Source organism: Gracilinanus agilis, chromosome 2 (genome assembly GCF_016433145.1).
Source record: "Gracilinanus agilis isolate LMUSP501 chromosome 2, AgileGrace, whole genome shotgun sequence".
NCBI lineage: Eukaryota > Metazoa > Chordata > Mammalia > Didelphimorphia > Didelphidae > Gracilinanus > Gracilinanus agilis.
The window spans coordinates 569,857,852-569,885,067 of NC_058131.1; the positions used below are offsets into that span (position 1 = coordinate 569,857,852).

A 27,216-nucleotide genomic window follows, 5' to 3' on the forward strand; every position below is an offset into this window, starting at 1 on the left:
ATCTCTTAGAGCTCTAGATAAACAATGACTCTCAATTCAATGTTCTTTCTACAAGACCATATTATCATATGCTTTATGCCAAGAGGAAATGGACATTTCAGAACACTACTATAGAATAAGCAGTCTGATTAATTCAAGTTCTGGGTGCTTTATAGACAATAAGGATTTTAAGGTTCTTTCTCCAACTCAACTAAGCCTATATTATTTACTCCAAAATAATGAGTTTGAAAGTGAAAAATTCAGAGTCAACCAATTCAGTTGTTGGTTCACATGATACGACGGAGATTATGGCTGGACTGACTGATCTCTTTCACTACACTGCCCAAATTGACTGTGAAATTGGCGTCATGTAGATACAACACAAATTTTCACACTTAATGGTCTCATGATGGAAACTGTATTTTTATTTGGATTACACCAATTAACCATTAAAAAATCCGAATAAACAGGATCAAGCTGAAGCTCACTAATAAAAGCTCCCATTGGAAAGAGACTAGGATTTCTCTAACACTTCACAAAAGGCAGCTCCACCCACTGGCCAGCCCCTTCTGCCCACACAAATAGGGGTCAAAGTGGGTGGCTATCCCTGGAGTCATTTTGGTTTGTTGCCAATAGGTTTGAAAACAGATAAATAAAAGTTCTTTATAAAACCATAGTGGAAGACATTGTCTACTTTGTTAACCCATGAAGCAATTTGAATTTAATTCCGGGAAAAATTTTGCCTCTGTATTTGAATGTCACTTTCTTTTGTCAGAAAATCATAGAACGAGCTTGTTTCTTCTCTTCCCTTATCTGTCATACAGTTCAGGGCCAAATTCTCTATTTAGAATATTAATCTGAATATTCAGGTGCTCGGTACCATCTATGGCTTCTGCCTCTTTTAAATGATCCCTGTTTTTCCTTCAATGTCTTATTTTACACTGTGGCTTTAACCTTTAAGATCCTCTGAGTTCTCTGAGAAGTAGATAGGATAGACATCTTAAAAAAATAAGCTTGGTTTCAGAGAATGGTCTGTAGGGTCTGATGTGAGATGACAATGGGTGAAGACTGAAGTTTCTTTTCCTTGACTTTTTTCTTCTGAAAAATCAATAAAAATGTGCACACTCACTGTTCTGCTTCTAGGAAGCCATTCTCAGTTTAACTAGAGCTGGAGGAAACACCAGCAGGTCTCCCCTCCTAGTGACCACAAACAGCAGTACAACGGCCAAAGCCCTTCATCAGCCCTCTTCATTATGGGTAATTGTCTTATGAAAAGACATCAACCAATATATCTATCTAGTTATTTCTCAGGGACTGCATTCTAATGAAGTAAAACAGCAGGTACAATTAAATATAGAATATGCTGACATTTTACATTACAAATTCATCCATGCACAACAGGAATGCACTTAAAGGAAAACCACAATGCAATATAAGTTATGCTAATCATTCTATCACATAATAAAGAGCAGGTCAGCCAAATATTCTTTTAAGTGCCTTAAATAAAAATAAGGAGCATAATTAAAAATTCCAAAAGACATTTCCTGTCTTGCACATCTCATGACGAAGTTTAGTGCAGGGGAAATGTTGCTTTGCTATTGAGCCTATGAACATGAGACATAACTCACACAGCTTACAGGGTTGAAAGGAATTGTAAAAAAGACCTCAAAGTCTAATCCTCCTTTCTTCTCTTGTCCCCTTCACAGAAGTATGGAATAGGGCCATAGATCACTGGACAAGGAGTTAGGAGACCTGAGCTCTAGTTTCAGTTCTGTGATTATAGATAAATCACTGTCCATCTGATCTTGGATCCAATTAGGTGATTTTAAAGGCTCTCAAATTCTTTGATCTAAAGCAAAAATGAGGAATACTGAAAATTATCTTGAATTATTTTCATTCAAGACTATTTTAGCTTCTGGTTAGACAGTCCTGCAGTCCTTTTCCACCCCGAACCCCCCAGGCTAGATGATAACTGATACTCTCCTTTTTTCCCTAAGGATCAAGTCCAAGAGAAAGAATTAGATGTGTCTTGGAGTTTGGGCTAGACAAGTATCACCTAGTGGCAAGGGTGAATTCCCATGATTTTAAGTGAGGTTTCTTGGGGAGCAGGAAGGAAAAGGATTTGGTGATGTTTTGTGGATTGTCCTGAAATCTATGACTAGGTAAGGGAGGAAGCTGGAATTTTGCAACTGAAGAAAGATTCATGGTAGCCTACATCATTGGACATTGGCATAGTTTCATGCTGTTAGTCCAATGAACAGCCCTGAAAAAGGTATTCCCCACATCACCTAACTTTTCTTTTAGAAAGAGGAGATCAGCTTTGTTTAAACAAATAAGCTTAGCTTTCAGATACAGGTGTCTCATCTTTAGAGAGAAGTGGAAGGAAGGCAGGGAAAGGTGATCCCTTTCCCTTCCAGAGCTACTCATGAGAAGCAGCCCAGTATGACAAATTAAGCACTTCCTAAAGTACATAGTACTCTCAGCAAGCAGGAAGTCGTAGGATCCTAGGTTTCACAGTGAAGAGGGATTTTATATTACCTCCCGCCCACTCTTTTGTGGAACCAAGGACCAAAGAGGTTATGAAGGTTAAGTAGAACTGGGATTTGAAGCCAGGTCCTCACAGTCCAATTTCAGTATTCTTTTCAGTAAAATATGGCCTTCCTCCTTACATCAACCAAGGACGACTGTCCAAATTTAAATAGCCTCCCTAAGTCAAGTCCCCATTGAAAAAAAGCAGATTTGGAGAAGCTGCCAGAACTTCCTCAGTCCATTCTACTTCAAGGCAGCACACCAGGAGACTGCTATCTACCTGAAGCTTTAAAACAGGGACTAAAAGCCAAGAGGGGGTATCCCAGAAATCTCACTTCAAATTAAACTGTGCATTTCAAAGACTACTATGTTCATTCTGCCCAGCTCACTCCCTTTCCCCATTTGGCTTATCCCTAACCAGTGACTGAAGTCTAAAATAGGAGTTCCAAGTACAACATAACAGACCCTCCTTTCAATCCTCTTCTTAAGGCAAGAGTCTCACAAATGTGTGTGTGTCAGAGGAATTGGGGAGGAACTCCACTCTCCTTTGCGGGTTACTTGAACTTTAAGTTCAAGAGAACTACTTGAGCTTTGCCTTGAAGAATAGAGCTATGCCTTAGAGCAGTGATGGGCAAACTTTTTAAAGAGGGGGCCAAAGGAAAAGAAATGCTCATCTGTCAGATTGTTTCTTTTTTTTACACCCTTACCTTCCATCTTGGAGTCAATACTGTGTATTGGCTCCAAGGCAGAAGAATGGTAAGGGTAGGCAATGGGAGTCAAGTGACTTGCCCAGGGTCACACAGCTGGGAAGTGTCTGAGGTCAGATTTGAACCTAGGACCTCCCTCTCCAGGTCTGGCTCTCAATCCACGGAGTTACTCAGCTGCCCCCTTGTCAGTCTGTTTCTAAGGCAACTCTTTCAAAGTTTCATTGTATCCTACTCATCGTATTCATCAAATTAGGAATAATGTCGTGTGGCTGGATAGAACATTTCAGGGGGCCTGCAAATGGCCCATGGGCCGTAGTTTGCCCATCGGTGCCTTAGAGTGATTTCCCAAAGGCAAAGCAGGTGGTATTACCTCTTTCCATAGGATGCAAGCTTACTTCATTCTGCTCCACTGTGTTCATTTTAACCTAATTTTATTGCTATAAAGATGTGTAAATGAGAGCAGTGAGCATGGTGGTATGGCTTCCTTTGACCCCAGTGCTCTCTTTGGGGATAGTCCTGGGACCCAAAGCTCCCCTGTAGTTACTATGTCAGTTCTTCCCTGGCATCGGGGAAAAAAATCAATCCCCAGGTCATCACATTTTCTTTTAAAAATCACAATTTTAAGGTGACAAGATGCTAGTTTCCTCTTCATTTAGGAATCATTATGATAAGTATAGAAATCCTGAGGCAAAGGGAATGACCAATGTGGGGGAGGAACCTAATTCCCAGACATTCACTCGTATGGTTAGAGCTGAGGAAAAACCAACAACCCAGAGTCATTAAACTAGTTTGTTTACCTCAGCTAATGGGCTGTCTTTTTTTTCAAAAACACAAATGTTCATGAATTATGATCCACTGCAGCATTGGTATGTGATTAATATTTGCATTTAGAAGACAATATTTAAAGGGCTTTTAAATAAGAGCCAAAAAGGGTCATTATGCTCCCATCACTAGTACTTGCTTAAAATTAATGTGGTAGTTTCTCCCCCCCCCCCCCAAGCACCAGGAATAAGATTTTCTTTGATATGTTTGCTTAAACAGCTCTGCTGTATGTAGTAGAAAAGTATTCTGGATAATTTATTTTGTGTCAAGAGGTCAAAGAAGGGAAGTACCAAAAATTGTGGTTACCATGTTACTAGATTAGCCAATTTCTCATGATTCCTTTAAGATGTTACAATTTGTACAAGTATCTGTTTCTTTGATTCTTAATAATTGTCCATTATACCCCAGGTGGTATTCAAATAACATAATTTTTAAAAGTCAAAGGTCAAATAACAGCTACACAGGTATACCAAGTTTTCAGCTATGGTTCTAAAAGTTGTGCATAAATTTAATTTATATAAAGTGAATTGTTTAAAATGCATACAGGGAATTTTTTATTTATAAAAATGTTAATCTGTTGTTAATCTGTAGTTCTTTTTTGCTTCTTCTTAAAGCATTTTAACTTTTTAGATTTCTTACATGGGAGAAGGGAAAAAAGGATTTGCACTAAAGAAAGCAACATAGAAGGAATTGTGAAGGCAATTTTGGAGGCTTTGGAATTCTGACAACAGTCAGATAATTTAATTTAGCAATGGAGAAATGTGAGAGAACTCAAGGTAAAGGAGAAGGATAAAATCTGAAGAATGACATGAGGAAGAGGAGGAAAAGGAGAAGTGAAGAACCAGGGAAGGAAAGGGAATTGAAGGACTCAAAGAAGAATAAAAGGCAAATGTTAGGAAAGGGTAAAAGCTTAGTAAGAGACTGGATCTTGCCGGCAGGGTGCCAAAATGGGTGAACAGAGTAACAGATCAGAAATTGCAAGGATTTCACTTCCATTAAGGATGGAAACCTGAGTTCAAATCCTTTCACAAATACTCACTAGTTGTGCGACTCTGGGCAAATCACAACCTCTCTACCCATTTTTAAAATGGGAATTACAATAGGGACCAAGGAATTAGGATGGCAGAAAAGCAGGAAAAAGTAGAGCCAAGCTCTCCTCTCTTCAGGATGTTAAAGACAAAATCCTGACTGAGAAATTAAAGAAAAACTCATAGTGAGTCATTTTTTCTAGCCTATATTGGTATGGTGAGACAGTGAGGGTTGTGAATTTTAAGGTAGATTTTAATAATACATTTTTTAAAAGATGGAGAAATATGTGCTGAATTACAGTTAGGTGGATTTATAAATGGATAAATGGTTAGATCCAAAGAATAGTCATTAATGGTTTAATGTCAACTTGAAAGGGTTATCTTTTTTTTTTAATTAAGTTTATTTATTTAATTAATTTAGAATATTTTTCCATGGTTACATGATTCATGTTCTTTCCCTCCCCTACTCCTACCACCCTCCCATAGCCAATGAGCAATTCCACTGGGTTTTACATGTGTCATTGATCAAGCCCTATTTCCATATTATTAATATTTGCATTAGGGTGAGTGCTTAGAGTCTACATCTCCAACCATATCCCCATCAAACCATGTGATCAAGCAGTTGTTTTTCTTCTGTGTTTCTACTTCCACAGTTCTTTCTCTGGATGCTGAAAGGGCATCTTTAATAGAATGCCCAACAGATCTGTGGTTAGTCTTGTGCTGGTCAACGTTTCTGTCAATGGCATGGATATTGAAGTACATGGGATATATACCAAATTAGTAATACAAAGCAAGAGGAGGGAAATGTGTTTTCAACATTGGTTTTCCAGGCCTGGTCATTCCAATAAACCACAGTTCAGTTGCCTTTTAATGTCTCATTTGCATTATCAAAATTATTGTGTATGCTGTTTTCCTGGTTCTGCTTTATTTATTCTGCAACAGTCAATAATCTTCCCACGGTTCTCAAAAGTCAGTTTAATTCCATTCATATAACATAATTTGGCCATTCCCCAGTTAAAATGAGTCCCTACTTTGTTTCTAGGGGCTGTGGAAAAGCAGGTACATTAATATTATGTTGGAGTTACTGCTCATTGATTTAACTATTCTGGAAATAATTTGGAATTATTCAAGAGAAGTCACTGAATTGTTAATATTCCATGATTCAGAAATTTCGGAAGGAGGTTTTGTTTTGATATTGTTGCTGCTGTTGTTTTTTGCTATCATAAAAAAAGTGTTGCTATGAATATTTTGGTGTGTAAGGGACCTCCCTGCATTTTGTCACCACCTTTGTGAATATTCTCAATAGTGAGATGATCTTGAGGTTAAAGAATATCATCAGTTTAGTGACTTTTCTTGAATAATTCCAAATTATTTTCTAGAATAGTTAGATCAATGAGCAGTTCTCCAATAATGTGCCTGCTTTTCCATAGTCACTTTAACATTGTCTGCTCTGGTCTTTATTTTTGCCAACTTGTTGGGTATGAGGTAAAATCTTGCCTGCATCTTTTTTATACAGCAGGTCTTCTGTCAAATTACCCAGGAGACTAGTTTCTCTTGACCTTCCTTTGCAGTTATAAAGCAATGAGGTATTGAAGCATTTCCAATACACTAAAGTAGTGTCATTGGTTTTGGCATTTGTGATTATTCCAACGGGGAGCTAGATTTATGGAGAGAAAAAAATAAGGCTAGGCCACAGAATCTCCAATACAAAGATATGTGCCTAAATCATAAATCTTTGCTTTTCTAAATATAAATCCATTTAATCTACATTTTAATTAGCATTCATATTTCTCAAAGAATACAAAAATTCTTATATCAGAAAAAAATAAGTTATATAAATTAGGTACACATGCAGAACAATTTTCCTTGAACACCAAGTATCTTGGTATCTTCTACAAACTTCCGACATCTGTATAAGGCTACCCTGGCTTGATTGCCAATTTTATTTTTTTTTTTAATCTAAGTTCCATTCTCATTACCCTTCCATTTCTATTTTTTTATCCTCAGGGAAAGAGAGAGCAGTTACTGTCAGGGCATTCTCACATCTTCCAAAGAAATGGTATAGGTGTTAATCTTGTATTTATGTTTGATGTGGGTAATGATGGTTATGACTAGAGCTTTAGGTTTATTAATATGCAGGGCTATCACCTCATTAGTGGCATGCATGTTTTGAAGTTAAGCTGCAATGTTTGCTATAATGTCTGATCTGGCCTAACAGACTTCCTCATTGTTCATTTCCTTTGTTTTTATCCACACTCAGTAGGTGCCATGCTTGGAGGACTCAGACACGTGCCTTTTAATAAGGACAGTTTTTCCACAGCGGCTAATCATTGTGGAATTCCTGAGCCATGTTTAATAACTCTTTTCTAATGTGATTTTATTCCATGTTTGGTATTACATTATGGAAAATATTTATTAATTCTAACCCCAGAACGAGAAATACAATAGATACTTTTATGTGGTTTAGCAATAGAGTATTCTAACATAAATGTACTATATTTACACACATTGATTACCAATTTTGAACGACTTAAAATACAATAAAATATACTTAACAGAAGAACTCTATACAACACATTTTAATTTTTTGATGATTCAGAATGCAGCAGCCTCAGGGTTTTCATTATGGATGTCAATTATCTGTATGTAATGTCTATTATTTGTAACTGAAATTCCAAAGTATTGGTTAATAGAGATTTTCAGTTGAAAGAATGTCAGATAAACTAGATTTCACTAAAGCAATAAATTTCAACTGGGTAGCTGTTTTGCTAGTTGCCAATTGTTCATATTACATAATACTCTGAAAATTTAAACTGGACAGCCATTCGACTAAGCAGATACACTATGCCAAATTTCTTTGGAAGTAATATTATCACCTTTTAGAAAATTAAAGACAAACATATTGCTAATATTTTCTAGTAGAGTTTGTGTAATTGGATGTTAGATGTCAGTGATATTTTTTTCTATACATTGAACTTCAGTATCTTCAAAAGTAAAAAATAAGATGCTAATAATTGTACAATTATAAAAATATTAATAAATATTAGTAATTCAAGGAAAATATTATTTCGTGTATGGGTGCATCTATCAACATAGATTTGCAACCCATCTCCATCTTAAAAGACCATTTTCTTAAATTGGTCTGGCCAAAAAATACTAAATACCCAGTGGCCAGACTTTTAGTGATGTGAATCTTTGGTAGACTGGTCCTTGGATGGTAAATAGTTTACCTCTGAGCCTAGGCCTTAGAGGTCATCTAATCCAAGCATTTCATTTACATATGGAAACTGAGGTTTAGAGAGGAGAAGTCCAAAATTATCCCAGCAGTAATAACTCTTATACCAAATTCAATATTCATTCCATTATTAAACCCTGATGTACAGAACTTAAGTATAGCTTTCAAGATCAATCCATGTCAATATGACTTAAGTGGAAGATATCAACAATGATATCTTTATAGTAGCATGTTAAAACAATATTTGAGGATTACTCCCAGTGCAGAAATTTTCTCCATGAACAGAGATAACAATTCATCAATAACTGGAAGGATTGCCTGAAGCTCAGGGAAGATAAGTGAATTCTAAGTACTAGAAGCAGGACCTGAACCCAGGACTTTCTGATTCCAAGTCCAGGATCTACTATTGCCTCTCTCAATAATAATTTTTTATCCAAGAATAAATGCACTAAAAGGAAGTCATTTACTGTGATATATTGATAATTCCATGATTCTTTGGTGTGGGTTTCCCCTCCCTTCTGGCAGATTATAAATCCTTCATGCTTACTTGTCCTCTCATTTTTGTCCCTGTCTCTCCAAAATTACTCCACAGAACAGTTTGTGGTTATCAGTATGTCATGTGTGCAAACAGTCCATGGGGGTCATTCTTTGAAGCATGCAGAGATATTTCCTACCTGGTTTCAAGTATACCACTTGAAAGTTTGTAGGGGGACTACTTCCAGCTATATACAAGAACTTGTAATGAAGAATCCCTTAACAAGTTTTTCAGCCACAAGAGTCGATGACTCAAAGTTTACACAAAAGCAAGCTCTTGGCATCTGGAGGTCCTCTTGTTCTTTGGCAGCTGTGAAGTATGTCCAGTTATTTTGAGATCATTTCAAGAAGGTAAGATCTGTCTCTCAGCCAGTCTCTATGTAGCTGCAAGGACATAGGCATCTCTATCTCTATTTGTTTTTTTCCTAATCTCAAGCAAATGGCTATTCTGTGATGGAAATATTTAAGTGCCTTGTGAGTTTTTAAAGTTCTGAATATCCTGTAAGGCCTATGAAAATGGCTATGGCATCCACTTTAGCATTGGTTAACAGCGCAGGAAGCACTGGGATCAGACATACCAAGGGCACTGTGGAATTCCTGAGTGGAAAGTCTCCAGAGAAATTAAGAAGTTTTAGGGCATGGCAGTGAGGAATGACAGACACACTGACCTCCAAAAAGCTGCATGAGAACTCTTTAAAGAGGGGAAAAGTCTTCAATCACTACAAGTTGTAAGTTACCTCCCCTGCTATATATTATCCTACAGGCTAGTCTCTCTAATCTTGAACTGTAATTTCAAATTCACTCTCCTCTGGACACAGTGGAAACTGATGGGAGAGTGTGCTCTAGGTGATACTCACTATTTTTGTTATACCATGTTTATAAATGCCTTTGCTAAATGCCAAGTGGGTTACCACTGAGTTACTCTTAGAACACAAGGCTAGCAATCTCTCTTCTGGAGACCCAACTTGCAAGATTGAGTGTAAGCTGAAAACTTTATTTTTGGTACCCAACCAGTCTCTTTCTTTTCATAATTTTTCTCAATAACTTTGATAACCTTTCTTGTGTGCATGTGATAAAATAAAATATTGCACATTATTTAGTTGGAATCACACAATCTCAGAGCTGGAAGGAACCTCAACAGCCTTCAAGTTCAACACAGAAAAACAACCCTTACTCTAACACACCAGACCAATGGTCATCCAGCTTTTGCTTGAAGATCTTCAGGGAGGGGGAACCTACTACTATTTCCACTGCCTCTTTCCATAAACCTTCTGGGTCATTAGAAATTTTGGTTCTTCTAGGATCATGATGCTTGACAATCTGAAGACATAATGTATTTTTGCAAGGATGCTGACATTAAAAAAGATGAACTTCTATAGCAGTAAGCAGCATGGGTTCATTGAAAGTACTGCATAATTTCTCAAATGTAATCCAGTCCAATTTCCATCTCCTATTCCAATTCTGGGCCATTTTGCTGGCCATCTGCAGTGTTTGTTCAAGACCTATATACTGATGGCTGAACTCAGTGGGCTGCCTGTTCAACTTGCATGTCATGACTGGCAATATGCATTTTTCATCACTTTGTTTTTCCAAAGTGGATGCCTAATCTCTTTTGAATGATCATGGATTTCATAAAGAAGGCCCTGTAGTGTTCTATGAAACTTGCACAATGTCATTCACAAACAGGAACATCTGGTGAATCTCGCCATCAATAGGGAATCCCTCTTCTATTTGGGTTCTACTCCTGCCCAACATTGATAAATATCTTAGGTGAATGTTTTTCTGTTTTATGCCTCACTTGATATTGAACATGGTTATTCCTATGGTTGCATCTGTCATAGAATCTTGTATGATTTTTAACATATGCTTGGGAGACCTTGTGAGAACAGATTCTGTCCAGTGTGGCTTTTGGGATCCTTCCTGTTTATTTTTGAAGCTGCATGCCTAAGGGGATAGGGGAGAGGTCATGGTTGAGGGGGAAAAGAGTTACCGAGCATGTGATTGGTTCATCAGCAACATGGCAAAAGCAGGGCCCCCTCATCTTATTACTTTGGATGCATAAGTGAGGTCTTTTATAGCCAAGCTCCTGAAACAAGAGTATTGCCCCAGACAGATGATGCATTCCTGTTTCATCAGGCCACAGGAGACAATAACTGTATCCATTGCTTATTTTTCAGAGGAAGCTGGACAAGGTTCTAGTTGGGGATGGGGGCGGGGAGAGGAAGCAGTGCCAGCTCCACATACTTGCAACCAAAGGGTTTTGTAATTGAGAATCTAGACAGAAATGCATTTAGTTGATGGTTCCCCCTGATGGAAGACAGTCGACTACTGGGGAATTACAAGCTTTGAGTTTCAAGTGAGGTTTAGATATCTTGAGAAGACACTATAACTTTTTACATTTTACATACATTTTAGCTTCAATGCTAAGCATTAGTCAGGGAACAAGATTCTTACATGAATTTTAGCCATTTGATTCCTGGAAGAAGTGATTTTTAAGAAGGGTTTGAGAGATGTATTCTAATACTGCCTAGTAAATGCTTTGACACAAATAATCTGGTAGGTCTGATGGATCTGATTAACCACTAGACAAAAGAAAAACATCAGAAGAGGGGGTGAGCATAGGATCTGAAGCTGGTTAGAGTAGAGAGGTCAACAGAAAGACCAAAGCCATATAGCTAAGGGCCATTTGGCACAAGTAGGCTTTCTGGAATTGGCAACATTGGAGAATTTGTGGCCTGTGTTTTCAGTGCAATCCAAAATCATTTGATTGCCATTGTTACTGATTAAGGATTCAAGATGGAGAGAGGGAGCCTGTGAAGAGGCAAAAGAGTTTGAGGAAAAAGTCACAAGAAGTTAATCTGAAGTCTCACTTCCCAAGTACAGAAACTTTTGGTCTTATTATTATTATTTTTTTTTTTTGCATAAGTGGTACTATCATGATATGATATCTGATTAATGGCCCTTTGACAGAAAGTGTTCAGAAGACAGTCAAGGTACACTTCCCATGATTCCTATGATGAGAAACAGGGATTGGAAAGGCCAAAAGAATATCCTTCCAGATCGGAGGAGGATTCTTATGTATAAGAGTGAGGAAGTGCAGCAGACTGGACCTTTAAATTCAGATCTTTTCTTAGGTGGTCAGATACTGGAAAGAAGGGCTGGCAGATGGAATGAGGTGGTACTTAAGCACTTCTCAGGTCTTTAAAAGACAGGGAGAGGGAAGAACTAATAAAGAATGTTGAAAAGATCCTAGACAAGGAAGCCCTAAGAAGACAAGGTAGTGGTGTTAAGCAGTTTTCTCTCTGGGGCAAGGCAGGGTAACTCATGCTGAGGGAGAAGAGAAAGGACTTGGAGAGAAGATACTTTCAGATGTTTGGGATACTGCCAGACTGAGAGAGGGAATAGGAAAAGATATGTGCCCCGATTGTATAAGATTCCTTCTCTGTGTCCTGACATGAGATGGTGTCTACAAGTGGGAAGAAAGTACGTACAGCTCTTTATAGGGGTATTTAGGAACACCAGGAGGTAGTTTTGGGGATAATTTATGTTGATATAGTCTAGGACAGTGGTGGGCAAACTTTTTAAAGAGGGGGCCAAAGGAAAGGAAATGCTCATCTGCCAGTCTGTTTCTAAGGCAACTCTTTCGAAGTTTCATTGTATTGTATCCTACTCATTGTATTTGTCAGATTAGGAATAATGTCCCAGGGCCAGAGAGAACATTTCAGGGGGCCACATCTGGCCCACAGGCTGTAGTTTGCCCATCACTGGTCTAGGAGATTGGTCTGAGCCAAGTCCAGTAGCACATAAGGAGTTACTGAATGCATGAGTATATCGTAAGTATGACTACTCATGATTGAAGAGTCAAAGAGCATGTTCTAGAAATGAAATTACTCCATGAGAGAAATTAGTGTGGAGTTTGGAGGCTGACATGGGAACAGAAGGAGTAGCCTGAGAATGAGCATAAGTACAGAAAGTATTTAAGGGAGGAGGGCTGTGACTTAGTTGCCAGTATTTTCTCCAATTCATATATATGATGTGAGGTTATGATGAAAGTCACTAAAATCAAGATTCTAATATGGCATATCTGAATTATGGGCTATTGACTTTCTCCAGCTTCTGTTCCAGAAGGAGTATATTTTGATAGAGTAAAGGATCTACTAATGCCAGTACTCCAACTTTTACTGGGGGGTTGTAACACTTTAGGTTTTGTAGAGAATCTTTAAGGCTGTATTTTGTGTAACCAAGTCAAATATAAAATCAAAAACTGAACAGATAATTGATAGTGAAATCTTATTAAGAAGCCTCTATTCCTGCCAGTAAAGCATGAGATTAAAATTGTAGTCTGCTACAAAAAAACAAGCTATGAAAGTCTGTTAGCTCCTTTTTTTATGTTTTGGTCAAAGATAGCCTTGATACATGTAAGACTGTTCTCAAAGATAATTCTAGAGATGAGAAGGTCAACATATAGGTCAGTATTTATTGATGGTTTTTTGATCTTTTGGAGGCCCAAGGAGGAAGTGGTAAAAACATACCATTCTTGATCTTTTCCATTCTTTGGCATCTTCATTTTTCTGACATAACTAAAAAATTGATCCCTGAGTCTTTAAAATTGCCTAGGGCACCAATTCCTTTCTGACTTCTTAAATAACATTGTTACTTTCTCACAGTTTATCACATGCCAAGGTGACAGAATCCAAATATGGTGGTTCAACTATTGTTGCCAGTGAAAATAGGTCACCATAGAAATGCTGTCACATTTGTGCTATTTTATGTTTCTCTATTAATCTCCTAGTTTTTTCTACAAATGCTTTTATAATCATCTAGCTTAGCTGGGTCTCATACCAACTTTTTCGTTGACTAATTTTTGTCTGAAATGCTTATTACTATTTTGTGAGAAGATATGGCTCATAATGTTGTTCTCCTCTATGCTATTTTACAAGTGAACTTGTACTCTAATACAGCATTGTCCTTGGTTGCCATGACTTTGCTTGGCAAAGAGTTCTATTACTGGCAAAGGAAATTTCTTGGTCTTTCTGGTCACCTTGTTAAAATGATTCTTTGTATTCATTAAATTTATTTACAATGACAATTGTTCAAGTCTGTCTCCAGTTTAGGAGACAACAACTTAATTTAAATAACTTAGTTTGGAGCTACAGTAATTGCAGTGTCTTCTTTTCATTTTTATCCTTCTGTCTAATTTGGTGTCAACTCTGACTTCTGGTCTAATCAGTCACTAAAGTGATCACAAGAACTGTGGAACAGCTCCCACAGTAGTGACCATTCATTTCTTTTCCTGTGAAGATAGAGTAAATTTCACTTTTTTTCATGAGACTATTAAGTGCTCAACTTTCTTCTTAATGAAAATATTCACTATACACAGAGATTTTTCTTGCATTTCTTAACACTGTACCATATTTTTCGACAGTTTCACTATCCTTTACTATGCCCAGTTTCACAGCTAAATTACTAAGTATCACAGTACACATGCTAACTTGAGTTTTGAATATCTTGTTAAATTATAAAATTTCTCAATTTCCTTATCTTCTGTGACAGATGATACACATCTACAATTATTTTTAGTGTAGTCTGCTTATGCGCATTCTGAGCACTGCAAAATAAGATGACATGTTTTATATGTTTCTATTTGCTTTTTGGCATATATATCAACTCCAGCCACTCTTATCACCTTTTCAAGGAGAACTTGTGAGATGTCCTTTCATTTAACTGCAACTTTCTAATACTAGTACAGAGATCTAGAACTGGAAAGACCATTAGAAGCCATCTAGTTACCCCACCCACTCACCCATTTTTCAAATAAGGAAACTAGGGAGATCAAGTGATTTGCCCATATGAAGGTAGTAAATGTCAGAGGCGGAGTCCTTTGACTCCTGACCTAGCAGTCTCCCATGTACTGGATTTTGATTTATTAAAAGAATGGTAAGAAAGGTGGTTCAAGTTCTCCAGTAACAGAATGCCTATTAAGAATATCATATCAATAAGTTATATATTATTGTTTGTTGATTTGAGAACATGACTTCTGTTACGTCACAGCAGAATTGGGCAAAGGGTTACTTTTTTTGACAGGTTAGGAAAGCCAAACAACAATCACCTGTTTGCCAACTTTCAAAAAAGCCTCTTCACTTAGCTGGGCTAGTTGTTTAACAATAGATGTAGACTATTAGCAGGCTTGGATCTGAAAACTTCAGAGTTTGGTAGGCACACAGAAATAACCTTTGAGAAACTAGAGTCATCTCCACATCACAATGATGTAGTATGTGAGGCTTTTTTTTGTGGATAAGGAAGCTATCTAAACATGGAGCTTCTATTCCCTATGTAATCAAACACATCCACATTTCTTAATCTTTATTTCCTGTGTTTTAAATAATGTACAATAAATTCTTTTCTTGCTTGGATTATAGGGAAGCATTTGGCAGAGGAGCAAAAAAAAATCACACTAGATGGGATTTAAGGTATTCAAATCAAGACTCTGGATGGAAAAACTTAAAATATTTCCCAGTCTTTGTTCCATGAAACTCTGGTATGACTAGGAGCTACATTAAAAAATTTAAAAACAAACAAATATGATGCTAATATTTTTACCTCTAAAATGTTAAATATAAAATTATTAAAATATCAATCTGATCAATCTTAGGGGTATGAATAGAGTCTTATTTTTCCCTATTTAGCTTCAAAATATTTATTTTCCCTCATTTTCCTAGGAAGAAAATGCTTTCAGAACTCCAAAATGTTCTATGGCCAAATCAGTTTGAGAAAAGCCGATCCAGATGCTCATTTGTTGTTTATTCTACACAGGCCTATATTCCATTGTCTTCTCACAGCACCTCCCCCAACCCTTTAGCATTTTCCATTTCAAGCACAGTGCTCTGGTCTTGAAGAATCCTTTTTAATTTGATATTTGGTATACATACTACTGGAATGTTGATCATGATTCATTGAAAGAAAGTAAAAATGAGTCACTGCATTTTTAAGAAAGTGCAGCAATGAGCTTACCCAGTAAAAGTGTATATAACAACTACATTACCTATTTAATTGCCTGAGCTGATCTTAAAAGCTCTGATCTTTAATTGCCTGATTGAACTGATCTTAAAAGCTACATCTTTTTTTTTCTTTTTAAAGCAAGGAGAAAATTAAATAGGGGCTTTTTGGTAAATAAAATGGTATCTTTAATCTTTTTTGTAGACTCCACGTTATTAAATATGAACAATAGAAACTGCAAATATTAACAAGCATGCTAGTAACTTCTCAGTACACAGTCAATTTCTGACTAAAATTATTTAGCAAGATCTTCTTGGATGTCTGGAAGCTTCTACTTCTCAATAAAAAACATTGTTTTTAAATTTAAAAGGTGAACATTTAAATGCATGGGCCAAGAAACTCAAAGCTAAACACATAAACATATTTGATGGGTTGTTTTATTATAGCATATTTATTTCTATAGTTGATCACTCTCCACCACTGGAAAATAATGGTGCATCTGCATCCTAATTCATTCTATCTATCTAGACAGATATAGATATGTATATACACACTGGTGATTATTTAAAACTGAAATCCCTTGAGGGAACATTGCTGGACCATGAGATATTAATTATTCCCCCCTCACATAATTCCTTATAGACTAGTTTTCACTTTGTATACACTAGGAAACTGATCTAAGTGGGAGAGAAAAAAATGAAAAGAAAAAGGTCAGCTCAGGCTTTCTCTTTTAAAGGGTGGATAACAAGACCACTATGGCACTTTCTCTTTTTTGACTGTGTGTGAGCTGGCCAAGACTTTCCTCAGTAGAAGCTCATCTAAGACTGGGGAAGGAGGCTTAGGAAAAGGATATCCAACATATTACAAGTCCTTCAAACTTATTTGTGTCTATATTAGCGAATGACATAAAAATATCTGAATTCATCAACTGAAATGGCAATATCCATGTCAATAATATAAAATGTCTGTATGCAGGACAATTCAGAGGAAATTATGAGAAAGAATGCTGTCCACATCTAGAGAAATAGCCTTATGTATAGTGGATTTACCACCTCAACTATAGAAGCACATGTCTTAAGTTTTATTCTATCTTGATAATTGTGTACAACCTTGGAGATTTTGATGCCTTGAGAATTTAAATTGTAATTTTATAAGAGGTTTAAATTTGACTTTAGATGCCTAGTACCCTTCTGTATAAATGATACGATTTTATATATTTTATTGTGAAGAATTGTTGTCATATATATATGTATTTTTTAAAACAGGAAGCCAGAAGAGCTCTTGCATGCTTAATGTGTTTTTTTTCCATCAGAAGGATCTAGAATTCCTGAGGATAATTTAGACTCAGAAGGTTTTTTTTTAAATCAGATTTCTTTTTAGGCTCTGCCCCACAATTGCTATGGAGGCAGTAACAGCATTTGTAGAGAAAATATCTTAGCCAAGGTTACTATACCTGTTGAATTTGTGACAAGTATACAATTTTTTTAAAGCATCATAGCAAGTGATTATAATAATGGGTTGTTTACTATTGTCTTTAAATGTGTTATTAGAAATTATGGTACTTTATTTGAATATGCATTATGAATCTTCTATTTTGTAAAACCCATTTACAATCACAGTTCATGCAAAGGCTTAACAGGAAATGGATCTCATTTTTGGGTAAAAAACCTTTCACTAGTTCTAAGCTGTATATTTTTTTATTTTTTAAAACATTCTTTTATTTTTATTCCTTACATGTGCAATGCAAAATGTGTTCTTTTCTCATTTTTTATCCTTGGAGCATTGTATCTTTTCCCTGAATTATGAATTTTCTAATTGCTTTTCCTTTTAATTTTTTTAAATTAGAGCAATTGATTTTTTCCTTTGTCCTTATTTTTGTACTGAAAGTACATCAAATCGATGTTAATCCTTTTTTTGTTTTTACAGTGACATAAGCTTAATGCAAATATATATTTGCTATAATATTAATGCATACCTGAAAAGCCTGAGACTATGGTAACCTGCCAATTATTGGTAAATATTTAGGGACTGTGATTTAATGTCTCTCTGTCTGATTCCAGGAGAAGTGCTAAAAAGAGCCACGAGGTTATGGAGACTGACTGAGAATCTGCAAAAGTGCCAAGGAGCATTAGGTCATACAGACTATGGACTGAAGATTCCAATAAATGAAGGGCTTTAAAAACTAGGGTTTGAGTTTTGGAGTTGCAGCTTTTCTAACACTTTAGAGGCCAGACTTCCCCTTAACTTAAATTTAGTAAAGCACCTAAGACTGGCTATCATTATGGCTCATTCCCTGAGAAGGTGCAGACAAGTCAGACCAGGGAAAGACATTTTCCTTGCTCACATATTTAGTCCTGTTATTTCTCTTATATAGAGAATGGCAATTTTCTGTAGTCTTGGCCCTGAATGAGTAATTACAAACTGATTAAATCACTTTAATTTGGCCTTGATTCAAGGACCTGTTATAAGTTTATTTTTCCTTACATTTTTTGCACATTTTACATTTCGTTCACAAGTTAATTTTTCCTCTTTTATTTGGATTTTGTTTTTTTATTTATTTCTTTTGCCAATTGATTTCATACAACCCCATAATTCAGCCCTGTATCCTTAGCTAATCTGAGGTACCCTCTTCAGGGGAGAAATGTGTTATTTAGAATTTTCCTCAGGGGGGGTGCAAGTTTTTATAATCATAATGTCTATATTAAAATCTATAATGTAAAAAATATTTTTAACTCTTTTAGGAGTAATTTCAGGGGGGTATTTGTATATTTCTCAGAAGGAAATTTATGTTTTATAATCTATAATGTAAAGTTTAAATTCTTTTGAGAGTAATTTCAGGATAAGAAGTTTGTCATCTCTCCAGAATCCAGACAATGAACCTGTTTGGTGAAGACACCATGAAAACGCCTGAAGAGCTTTCACTTGATCATGAAGATCCAAACTGAACTTTGGGGTTCAGTTGATTTTAAACTATGGGGAGTTGAATGAGTTCAATGCATTTGTTTTGAATGTACATTTTTATGCCAAAAGGGGAGTGCCCCAAATTGGCTTTTTGTCAATGTGGCTAGTTTTTATCCTCTTTTCTTTTCTCCCCAATTTCCTGTAATTTAGAAGTTGACTATGTTTAGAAGATCCACTGAAAAAGACCAGTCTTTTTCACCGGATCGCAGTGGGGAAATATGTTATTTAGAACTTTTGGGGGTTCCATTTAGAGGTATTTGGGGCTCATTTGAGCTTTTAAATGACAAACTTCCTGTGGACATTTGGGGGCTTTGAAATTACATTTTCCATGGTTCAATGGGTTTCCAGTTTTGAACGTGGTGACGTCTCCAACGTAAAGCACAGCTTAAATTCAGAGGTTGGGCTTGAGACTGTCTTTTTTGCCATGTAGACACCACGAAGAAGGAACAGACTGGCAGGAAGTTTGAAAACTAGATCTTAGCAAAAGGCGCATGGTCTATTTTATTCTACTAACATAGCCTTAATTAAAATATTACTTTTCCTCATAATATCAGCCTTTATTATTTTTAAATATAACATGTGGGGTAGAAACACAGAAGAAAAACGTATGATCCATCACGTAGTTTGACGGGGATATGATTGGGGATTTTTACTTTAAATGATCATTATATTGCAAATATGAATAACATGGAAATTGGTTTTGAACAATGATATATGTATAAATCAGTGGAATTGCTCATCAGCTCAGGGAGGTGGGAAGGAAGAGGAGAGGGAAAGAACATGAATCATGTAACTATGGAAAAATATCCTTAATTAATTAACCAATTAATTAATTAATTTTAAGAAAAGACAGCAGGTTTTTGTCAACAACCCTGAACATCACAATGGTCTCCCTTTTATGCCAGGCCAACCCTCCAGCCAGCAAATACAGATAGGTAGATGCAGGACTTCTTGGCTGATGTTTGTTCATCTAGCCCAGGGGTGTCAAATTCAAATAGAAAGAGGGACAAGGAGCCTCTGTTGACTGTCTTAGGAAACCACGTAGCATGTAAATCCACTTCAAACAGCTACCTCTTTAGGATTCTATTTCAAATGAAGGGAAAATAGACAGATATTTCTCTAATATCAATAGTACAAAAAAGATCCAAATAACCCAAGCGGATTAACAATCCAGATAATGTGCATGACTCTCCTAGATAAAATAAGAAGAGTATGTCTAGGCATTGCTGCTGACAGGATCTTAACCAGAAACTGTCAAAGGATTGAAATTATCTACATGGCCTCTAGTTTAAAAAAAGATAAACTAAAGATGATGGCAGGCTAATGAAAACTTCTTCATATCTACTCAGTCTCTCAGAAGGATTCTCTGAGGATCCCTTAACATGCAGCTTCTATCACTACAGGATTATGCTGTTAGTATAAAGTATAAACTAACTCTATAATTCTAAAGAGAACAGCATTTTCATGGAAACCTCAGTTAAGACTTTTCTATAGACAACTGTTCTTTTGCTTTATTCCTCTAAAGTCAATATGACAACAGGAATTGACCACTAGGTTAATTAGAATAAGCCCATAACATCTATTTGGGGAGGGAAGGAGCCTCTGAGTACTGGATAACCTGTAAGAAATTCATAGGAAGTAAATAATATCATCTATAAATATAGATAATACAAACTTTTCATCTGTTTCCCCATCCACTGACACTGGGTACATACCCACATGCATACACACAAATATATGTACATATATACAAAGGAAGCCAACATTATTTTTGAGTCACCTTAGCCAAAGTTCCCTATTGTTTATTTTCATATCATCGGTACACTAAGAAAGGATAATAATAATGAATACAGATGTATATATACACATATATTTTTGTGTATATGTGTGCTTTTACGTGTATACATCCTTATATATACACACATATAAAATAAAATCGACTGCAGGCTAACTACATCTTCACATCCACTGAATTTCTCATAAGGATTCTCAGAGGACTCCCTGGTTTCATAGCATACACACACATGTATAAATTGTACATGTACACACACGTATATTAAATACTCATACATATCTCACTATAAGCCCAGCCCCTGTGCAAAATGTTTTACAATTGTTTACTTCTTTGATCCCCATGACAACCCTGGAAGTTAGGTTCTATCTTTATTGCCATTGTACAGATGAGAGAAACTGAGGCAGAGGGAGGTCAAGGGTTATAGCTAATAAGTTTCTGAGGTCAGATCTGAAACTCAAGTCTTCCTGACTCCAGGTCTGGCACTCTATCTACCATATCTTTTGGTTGAACCCATGATGATAGTAATGACTTTAAGAAGAAAATTAAGTTTGTAGTTTCATTTAGCCAGTACAATTCTTAAAGAACAGAGTGAGTGGACATTTTAGTCTGCAAAGCACAGATTTGGGAAGAAATCTGAAATCACTAGGATTAAAAACAACAACAACAACAACAAATAAAAGCCTTAGTAACAGATGTGATGCAACAATTGAAAACATGAGTTGGTTTTTTCCCTCATAGTTTATACCTTTTTTAAAAAAATGTTTCCTTTAATCACATCTAATGTGTATGCTATTGCATTTCCCAACTGTGCATAAGTCTAGAGTGAGCAGATGTGTAAAATTAAACAGTACTGTTACTAACATTAGGCCCTGAAGTTGCTTTGTAATAGTCTGTTTCTTACTTAATAATTTGCTTCAGATGAATCCAGACATTTTGGGAACATTAAAATAAGCAAAGGGAGGTTCCTTATGTAACACTCAACAGTTATCATATTATCTTCTCATCTGTTTTGTAAATAGACCAGGCAGACTTCTGACTATTTCATTGATTTTTTATTTAAAGTTTTAAGTTAAAAGTATAGGAAACTACTCTTAAGGCACACTATTGCAACATCTGAAACCACGAAGGGAATAAAAGGAAGTCAAGTATATTGGAAGTAAAAAATTTCAACCATTTAAAGTTGAAGAATATAATGAGGCAATGTCATATATAAATCCCAAGGAAGTCTTTATGTAACTTTGCTTAAATATACATATATATTACATATATACATATATATGTACATATATCCAAATGTAGTTTAACAAGAAACCACATATTTTTGATTTTGTATGATAGCATATGAATACCCAATATCAAATTGCTTACTGTATCAGGGAAAGGGGAGGGAAGAAAGAGAGAGAATGTGTAATTCAAAATATTAGAAAACAAATGCCAAAAATTATATTTACAAGTAATTGGGGAAAAAATATATTGCTGAAAGGGGGGAATAACTGCTTGTTTTCAATGATAGAAACGGAAGTGCTAATTAAAAAAAAAAACCCACCATATACCATGACAAATGTCTATGTCCCAAACCTTCCAAAAGTCCTATTTTGAAAGTCATAAAGATGCAATTATCTCTTAAATACCAAGCCAAATATTAATTTTACAAATAAAGGAAAATTTAAGTCCAACACATACCTCTATGTAATATCTTTAAACTCCACAGGTAAGTTAGGCCTTTGACAACCTAGATTTTAAAAAGAAAAAGAGAGAAAGCAAAAATGTTTTAAGCTATGAATTTTAAAATTAAAAAAAAAAACACGATTAAGTCAGATTTCTAAGCAATCAATACAACATTTATTTGACACCTACTAAGTATGTCCAAGACAATGCTAGGTGCTATGGGGTATACAAATGTATTAAATATACATTTAATATTTGCAGTAAGCAAATATTAAATGTAAAATACATAATACAAACAATAAATCAATAGGGCTGCACTGCTACAAAGAACAGTTGGGTTGGTCAAACAAAGTTTCAAAATGGAGGTGAAATTACTCAAGCCTTAAAGGAGCAGTGGTGTTTCAACAGGGAAAAAGGAGGGTAATCCCAATGGAGGAATTCTGTGAATATACAGTTCAGAAGAAGGAAAGGAAAGAGCAAAATTGTGTGTGGAGGAGTGCAGTCATTCAGTGCAGAGCTTACGTAGGGGAGCAATAAAGATCAAAAAGATTGAGACTGTGTAATAGGACAATATAATGAGAATGACCAGTGATGTGATTTTCTCAGAAACCTATGCCAACAACCATGAGTCAACTAAGATTTTTTGCTATTACATATTGCCTTCTAATGAAACATACAACAGTTGGTATTAACCAATTTTTTGAATCTTTATGAATAATTTGTCAAAGTGCATGCAACTGCTTTCTTCACAAATCATCAGTATGTGTGCACAAGGGAACACTTTGGTAATTATGCCAGTGGTTCAAAGAGCTCCATATGTGAACTGCTCAAGAGTAGGACTTGCTGATTTCAAAGTTCTCTATTCACAAGTTAATTACCTTGATTATAAAAATCTGCTAAGACCATTACTAATGCACATGAATTTTGCATGATAAGAAATATATGCCATATAAGAATAAGAAGTTCAATTCAAAGAGTAGAATATACAAAAACCCATTATTCAGAATGAGAGGTGATCATGGAACTTACTTATTTTGAAAACAATGAAATTAGATTTCAGAACTCATTGGGTATCTCAACTAATACAGAAATTCTAAGAACAAGAGAAGAGAAAGAAAACGTGGAAGGTAAAGTCAGTAAAACCAATTTCGAAAGATGTCACTAAAGATCCAGGGCAAGACAAAATCTATATCAATTAATGCTGGACAGAGGTTAACATATTTTAATCGTACACATACAGTTCTGCACTCCTGAAAGGTTTGCTAACATGGTGTAATCAATTCCACTCTGTGTTTATATAGTAATCTAAGAAGAGCTAATTGCTTCTAAAGATAATTTACCAGTGAAAATTTCACACAAAATGAATTTCTGCTATCATAGGGGAAATGTTTGTGTTGTGGGAACCTTCTTTTCAGAAAGTGAAATAAGAACCACACTGCATAAAGATGAATGCATTTATTAGTCACAGAAGTGAATGGAAAGAGGGAATGGAACAATCATTTATTAAGCTCCTACTATGTACCAGGGAGTATGCTAAATATTTTATAAATATTATCTCATCTGATCCTCGCAACACTGCAAAGGAGATAAATACTCCTATTATTCCTATTTTACAGTTGAGGAAAATGAGGCAAAGAGTTTTAAGTTACTTGCTCAGGGTCACACAGCTAATATCTGAGGTCGTATTTAAACTCCAGTCTTCCTGACTCCTGGCCCAGACACTCTTATCTACTGAGCCAGCTAGCTATCTAGAAGGTCAGAGACAACTTGTACTTCTTTTAAAAATCTTTAAAGAAAAGACTAGCTAACAATTAAATTTTTTTCTCTAAAAGTCACAAAAGGACCATCTTATTTGAAATAAGTCAGTATCCTATGGACACTGATCATGAATGATATTAGTTTTAATTTCTAGACTTGAATATTTGTATAATTTTACAAAATATGTGCATTAAACATAATCTGCTAGAAAAAATCTTTGTGAGCCAATGAATAAGCAAAACTTTCTTCACATGAAATAAAAAGGGGAAAAAAAGAAAGGAAAGGTTTTATTGAGTGTTTCCTAAAATTTTAAACTATGTTGTAGGCTTTAAAATGTCCATGTTATATTTAAGTTTTGTTAGAATATACTAAATTTTCCTCTTAAGAGCACAGGAGAAGTATCATTATACAAAGAAATCAGAAATCTATTTCTAGAAAACCTGGCAGGCATTATTGGTATTCAGTAGACTAAGTTTTACAACAATGCCCTGACAAAGCCTTGACACTCAAAGTACTTATGCCTATTGTCAATCACTCACTCTCTGACAGTTCAAGTACACATCCTTTCAGGGACAACTTCAATCAACATTAGCACTCAAAATACAGTGCACAATGTCACCACTTCAGAAACAGAAGTGAAAATACGGTGTTCTGGCAAAGCAAGATCAGCATCATTCCTTAGAGGCTTCAGCTGAGAGGAAGAAAATACTGAACAGAAGAGAAGACTTAAGCAAAGCAGCACATGCACTAACTTAGGGGTTCCTTTTTTCAATTACAGAATCTCCCATCATTCATTCCTTGTCTCAAAGATCTGAGTAAAATATTGCTGAAACTACCAAGATAGCCACTATAGCTGCTACTCCTTAGGATCCTTGACTTCCATTTCAGCCCCTGGAACCAAGAATATTCATTGCCTACAGAGTTTTAAATGTAAAAAGGGCCAGACAGGGGAGGGAATCATTTGTCTTGAGCTGTTACTGCTATTTACATCTCTTTATTTTCTCTTTCTTCTTTTATAAATTTCCTCTCCCCTTTTTTTCCTATTCCTCCCTCCTCCTCTCCTGCTGCTGCTTCTACTTTTCCATGTTCTGTTCCCTGCCAGTGGTACCCAGGGCACAACTTGGCCCCAAGATCAGAATAGCTACAGGACAATACTCATGTTGTCCCAGAAAACTGTCTCATAGATACTAGAAGGAGGTAATCATAGATACTAGAAATGGGTATTGGGCTGGGAGGACATTTATTGAATTGCCTTCTTATCAAACTACCTTCAATAAAGTCCTATTCTAGAAGACTATGTTAGTGGAATGGAAGTAGTTCTGGTTGGTCCAGCAAACTAATCCAAGTTCATTACCCAAAAGTCAGCCCAAACTTATCTACTGATTTATCTACCTATCTATCCATGCATTCACCTTTCATTCATTCAACCACAGCAATTCCTTAAGCCCATCTTTGGAGCTGTATTGGAGCAGCTGTAATTTGTGGAATGAGTACCAAAACCAGTGTCATCAGAGAATTTTTTTGAAGTACTTAATATTATACAAGTATAGGTTGCAATTTATAATTAGATTGAAAGTGACAAGTAAGCAGTAGAACTCTTAAAAGAAGAGATTTTTTCACTTTTTTTGTTTCTCTAGAGCCCACAAGATGCCTATAAAAGTTGATATCATGGAATTATCTTTGCTGATTTCATTTCAAATGCTATCAGCTTCCTGTCTTCTGGGTTTTACTTTCTTTTCTTCTTCCTTCTCCCTTTTGCTCGCCACTGCCTTTTGTCTGCTTGGTATGCATCAGATGAGAATTGGGGAGCTAGCTAAAGCTTTAACTACCCACTTAGGTTTCTTTAAAATAAAAAAGATCTTTAGGTGAGGAATAGGGGAAATAGGAGTCACTATAAGATTAGGATCCAGAAGATATTAGGAAAAGTGGTAAATAAAGGGATCACAACATAAGAGTATAGAGCTGGAAGGAACCTGGGCATATTTAACTACAACACCCTCAAACTGAGACTCACCCTCCCCCACATAGTAAAAAGATTTGCCCCAAATTACGTAAATAAGTGTCTGGGCTGTGATTTGAACTCAGGTCTTCTGACTCTCATCCAGAGTGTTGGTCCTGAAGTTAGATAGCTCTGAGCTCAAATAGCGCTTTATTCATTTTCCAACTCTGGAACCCTAAGCAAGTCACATAACTCTCTATTCCTCAGTTTCCTTATCCACAAAATGGAGAAAATATCCTCACAGTGCTCCTGTGAAGATCAAATGAGATAATTTGCAAACCTGAAAGGCACTCCATAAAGTGTGAGCTATTATAATTATTTTCTATAACTAGGTTAGTCACAAAGGCGAGAGGAAAAGCACACATTTTAAAAGAAGGTAAAGCTATAAAAAGATCAGGGCAAAAGTGAAAAGTGGTGTGATTTTTAAAAAATTGACAAGGTTTTAATTAGCCAATGCATGCTGCAGGGCGTGCCCATTTTTCTGCTGCCTCCATCCCTCCCCTGGACAGCACAGTCCAGAAGAGTGTGAGGAGCCTTGTATGGATGTACTGCTCAGAAGGAGAATTATGGAGTCCAAGGAGAAGAGTGAGAGGGAGATTCCTATAGGTGGGAAGTTTAAGAGGTAAAAGAGGAGAATGTCTGCCTTATTCTTTGTTTTTTTTTTTTTTTTAATTTTTTAAACCCTTAACTTCTGTGTATTGACTTATAGGTGGAAGATTGGCAAGGGTAGGCAATGGGGGTCAAGTAACTTGCCCAGGGTCACACAGCTGGGAAATGTCTGAGGCCGGATTTGAACCTAGGACCTCCTGTCTCTAGGACTGGCTCTCAATCCACTGAGCTACCCAGCTGCCCCCTCTTTGGGGTTTTTTAATATAGATCTTTGCTTTCTTCTTTTTGCCTTTTACTAAATGAGCTATTAAACTTTAGAGCCACAGACTGTTAAAAGCAACATCAAATCACACTTAGAAAACAAAATGAGACTCAGCTAAAATCTTGATTTAAAGAATTCCAAATTCATGGCAAAAATACTCCACCAAAATAGGATTATGAGCTCCTTAATAGCAATAGCTGTTAAGGCAAGAAAGTTCCCCTCACCCTGAGCAGTTCACACCAATAATTAGAGAGAAAAAAGTAAAGCTGTGAATTACAATGAACTAAGAGGAAATAACTGTCCATGTTGGATTAAAGGATTTAAGTTGTCAGTT

At 36.1% G+C, this 27,216-nt stretch overlaps 1 protein-coding gene across 3 annotated transcripts in view; it reads right to left on the reverse strand.

Moving 5' to 3' along the window:
• MAP2K5 (mitogen-activated protein kinase kinase 5) overlaps window positions 1-27,216 on the reverse strand; it is a 334,021-nt gene that overhangs the window by 137,822 nt on the left and 168,983 nt on the right. For all 3 annotated transcript variants that reach the window (XM_044665328.1, XM_044665329.1, XM_044665327.1), the window contains one exon: window positions 22,270-22,318. In XM_044665328.1, coding sequence (XP_044521263.1) covers window positions 22,270-22,318 — 49 coding nt within the window. The remainder of the gene's footprint in view (window positions 1-22,269; window positions 22,319-27,216) is intronic.